The following is a 4,013-nucleotide window of genomic DNA, read 5'->3' on the forward strand; positions in this document are numbered from 1 at the left end:
ATGGCGACTAATCCTTTCAAGCAAGCGCCAGCAATACCCAGCACGAACCAAAGCAGCCACACACAGCACTGTTACGATGAACCGCCAACACCCGTGCTCAGTTCGGCTAGCTACGGCGCGACAACTTCAACCAGTGGTAGCGGTACTAGCGCAGCTGACAGTACCAGCATCCTGAAGCAACGGGCGCCGTGTGCCTGCTCGAACATCAGCATTATGCAGTTGTTTCACGAGATGAAACAGAAGTATCCAACCGTACCGGACACGGTGGTGTCGGAGCTGGTGACGCAGAACTGCCACGATCGGCCGACCTGCATCGGGAAGCTGGAGGAAGCGGTGCTCGGTGCACCCGGCCAAACTACCTACCCGTCGCAATCCATTCACAGTGGCAGTCTGAAACGGCGTAGCGGCGAACGGAAGCTGACCGGCAATCGATCGGATGGCAGCAACAGCTACAGTAGCAATAGCAGTAGCAATAGTAGCCGCGAGAGCAGTGTCGATAGCAGCAGGTTACAGGGTGCTGCCTGTCCTGCCACGCAACAGCATCAGCAGGGAGTTCCGATGGCCGGTAGCGCCGGCTACAGTGATAGTAGACTTATAGGTGAGAACCGAACCGCTGGTTCGTGCGCAAATCGGCCTACCACGTTGGCCGTGCGCCCTGTGAATGCCGGGATGGGCAACTTTGGAGCAACGCCGCCCACACCGCCGATGCGTCCCAATCGGACAGCTCCACCATGTCCACCGAGCAATGGATCGTTGGCGACGTCCACCATCACGACCACGACAACGGCGAGCAGTAGTGCTGAGCTCGGTGAGACGGTGAACTTGCAGGTGAACGTTACCGTTTCGCCCAAATCCGGCGGACCGCTGATCGCTGGTCAACGGCACACATCGACGATCTCGCTACAACCGGAACCGCCATACTCACGTGAGCTAGCCCAAGTTTGCAGTACCTTTAGTGGTGGGAACCCGCTGGGATTACCCACACCCGGTGGATCATCACGGACGGGATCTGCTGGTCCCACACCGACAAGCGCAAGTGGCAACGGTGGTCGTAGCTCTACCTCGGTTAATCTAACCCTGCGACAACCGACCGACGGTCGGCCACGCACCCCGATTCACATCCATGCCAGCCCACTCAAGTATACCGCCAAAAACTTTAACGCTCAGTCCGGCATCCAGTCGAAGCTGGAGGTTACGTTTCGGGATGGATTCAGTTCGTTCAGTGCGATGCGCGCCCAGGTACCAGGTTATGAACCTCAGCAAGAAATGGCAACCTCCTCACATTACCAGGAACGGGAACCGTGCGCTGTTGCTTTGCCGGATGGTCATAGCGGGTGGTATCAGTCTCCTTCGGTAGGGAGTAGAGCTCCGTACGTGCACACAGGGTTTCCACCACCGCTGCCATCCTCATCGCCATTGCCCAACCTGGCGGCGCATCAGCTGGCATCTAGTCGGGGGATTACCGGACAACCGTTGTTTGCTGACGGTCCGCTAGAGAACGATGGACTGACGAAGGAAATACGCTACCAGAACTTCGTGGTCGCAGGTAATAATGATGCTGTGAAAATGATTGTCTATCTATTTATGACATACAGAAATATTCAGCTACGTTTTTGATTCGAAAATTGCTTTCGAACGTTCAGCAATCGAGGGCTTAGGCCAGCAGTTTTATCTTGAGAGTTTCATAATTCTTCAAAATAGAGATTAAAATTCATTTATTCTGTTTAAACGGTTCATTTAGATTCGTTAACTTGAATCACATTCACACAATATTACCAGACACAATTCCAATGTTGGCACCTAAACGCGAAACCCGTATATAAAGCAAGTGAAAGTTAGATAGTAGCTAATAACATTGTATAAACAAGAGAGTACTTGAAAGGAGTTGCTTGTTTTGAATGCTTGATTAGTACGCTCATTGACGTACGTTGACCTCTATCTGTGATTGTATCAAATGCAATATTTCCTCATTCGGTGAAGAAGCGTCATCAGTTTATAAGCATCATTTTTATAAACTTGGTTCATAAGAACTCGTTATCAGTTTATAAGAACGATTCTTGTAAACTGATAACGCTTGTTCATCGAATGAAAAACACACATTATACAATTTTTTCACAACACTGATAAACTTGGAATGTCTTTGCGAGTTACTGTGAAATGCACAGCAGATTACGTCTTAGCTCAGCAATCAGGATTGCGCAAAACAATTATAAAAACTGAATGAGAAAAGAAAAAAAAAACAAAAATTGCCCAGCTTTCTTTATGCGCGTAGGCGACAACACTAACACACTACACTGTTGATAAGCGCTGTACAGGGGTCGAGCAAGATTTATAAACGTTCCACAGCTCAGTTACCTCGTGCCTGCATTTTGGCACACTCCTATCGCATTCATCGACCTGGGGTTTCGTTTCTCAACAAAACACGGTTGTCTTTTGCAGAGATGGCCGTATCACAGCAGCTGGAGCAAAAGCAGCGCCTTAGCCTGGAGGTTGAACGGAAGCGGACACAGTTCGAGTCGATCTGCCGTGAGATCTTCGTTTTGCAGCAACCGTTGCGATTTATCGACGCGGAACTGCTTGATCGTGAGGTGCTGGTGCTGGCGGCTGAGGTCGAACAATTGCAAAAAGCGGTGGATTCGCGTGATGATGAAGAAGCACGGGCGCAGGCCGCAGCTGCCGCATCTGCCGCTGGTTCATCGATAACCGATGGGCTAAGTGCGCTGAGTGTCGAAGGTGGTAAGAGGCTTCGCTCAACCACACCATCTCACTGTCGAAGTACTCGGTTAATGTTAATGCAATTCTTTTTACCTTTAAGGTTCACCACTAATGCTTGCATCATCCATGGTATCAGGATCGGGTGGAACCGTGGCGAATCGCCCTCCAAGACCCCCGCGGCCACCTCCGCCTAGGGCACCGACCCATTCGCCATCTCGCGGCAGTTCTGGGAGCATTACCCCGTGCACGCCGCTTCTTGCACCGTCGCTAGCTGCATTAGGTGGCTCGTCACCCGTGCCAACGCCGTCGTCATCCTCATCCTCGCCCTGCTCAACCTCGTCGTCGTTTATGTCGAATGGTGGAGGTGCCGGTGATCCGATGGCTGCGAGTCGACTGCAACCATCCGCGGCAGGCCCGAATCAACCCTGGACCTGCAGTCTCTGTACATTCCAAAACCACGAACTAATGCCCGCGTGCGAAGTCTGCTCGCTGCCGAAAGCATCCGGTAGTAGAACGGCTGCTGCTGCACCGACCAACAACAACCATCCGGCCTTTACGGTCGCTGGCGATATGAGCGATGGTGGCGGAGGACACCATGCTGCCGGTGTGTTGCTGCGCCGCCAGCATCATGTATCGGTTGATACTGGCGTCGCGGCAGCTGCTGCCGCTGCTGCTGCTGCGGCTGCCGTCGTTGGGGCGTCCGTTGCAGGCCCATCCACCGCGCCACCGTATCCGGGTATAGCGGATATGCCTCCACCGTCGTTTGCTTCTTTGACGGGGCACCCATCCACGGTGATGCCGTTGCAAACCATTCCCTCCCACGGTCAGCACCAATCGCTAGCGAACCAGCAGCAGCAGCAGCAACCTGCGCAATCGATACAGCAACAATCCCAGCAGTCTAATCCGCCACCGTTGCAAAATGCCCAGTATCAAAAATCATCCATCGAATGCTAAAACCTGCTCAAGTGCCATCGCCACTGACGATTCACAGCCGTACTAACAACCCAAACAAGCATTGAAGAGTGTGACAGAGCGGAGCAATTGGAATATGAAACATCGCTGCTCGTACACCCTCCCTACAAGAGGAAACACGTAGCATAAAGGAAAAGACCGCCGAGAGTAGCCTTTTGCATGCATTGCCAAATAGTGCGAGATTTTTTTTCTCTACCCACGGTAGGGCGTGTCTCTGTCGCGTGTGTGTTTGCGCGTGTGAGCTGCATGTGTGTGTGTTGTCTGTGTGTGTGTTTTTGCAGAGCAGTGTTTAACTGATGTTTTGAATACCGTCCGACCCGGTATGG

At 52.3% G+C, this 4,013-nt stretch overlaps 1 protein-coding gene across 1 annotated transcript; it reads left to right on the forward strand.

Moving 5' to 3' along the window:
• On the forward strand, positions 1-3,669 carry LOC128706791 (uncharacterized). Its single transcript, XM_053801733.1, has 3 exons — positions 1-1,546; positions 2,440-2,736; positions 2,816-3,669. The coding sequence occupies exons 1-3, from the start codon at positions 1-3 to the stop codon at positions 3,667-3,669; spliced, it is 2,697 nt and encodes an 898-aa protein (XP_053657708.1).
• Positions 3,670-4,013: the final 344 nt, after the last annotated feature.

This window comes from Anopheles marshallii, chromosome 2, assembly GCF_943734725.1.
Source record: "Anopheles marshallii chromosome 2, idAnoMarsDA_429_01, whole genome shotgun sequence".
NCBI classification, from domain to species: Eukaryota; Metazoa; Arthropoda; class Insecta; order Diptera; family Culicidae; genus Anopheles; species Anopheles marshallii.

Coding starts and splice junctions, on each gene's coding strand:
- LOC128706791 (XM_053801733.1), top strand. CDS start 1: ATGGCGACTAATCCTTTCAAGCAAGCGCCAGCAATACCCAGCACGAAC. Junction 1,547..2,439: donor CCAGAACTTCGTGGTCGCAG/GTAATAATGATG, acceptor TGTCTTTTGCAG/AGATGGCCGTATCACAGCAG. Junction 2,737..2,815: donor TGCGCTGAGTGTCGAAGGTG/GTAAGAGGCTTC, acceptor TTTACCTTTAAG/GTTCACCACTAATGCTTGCA.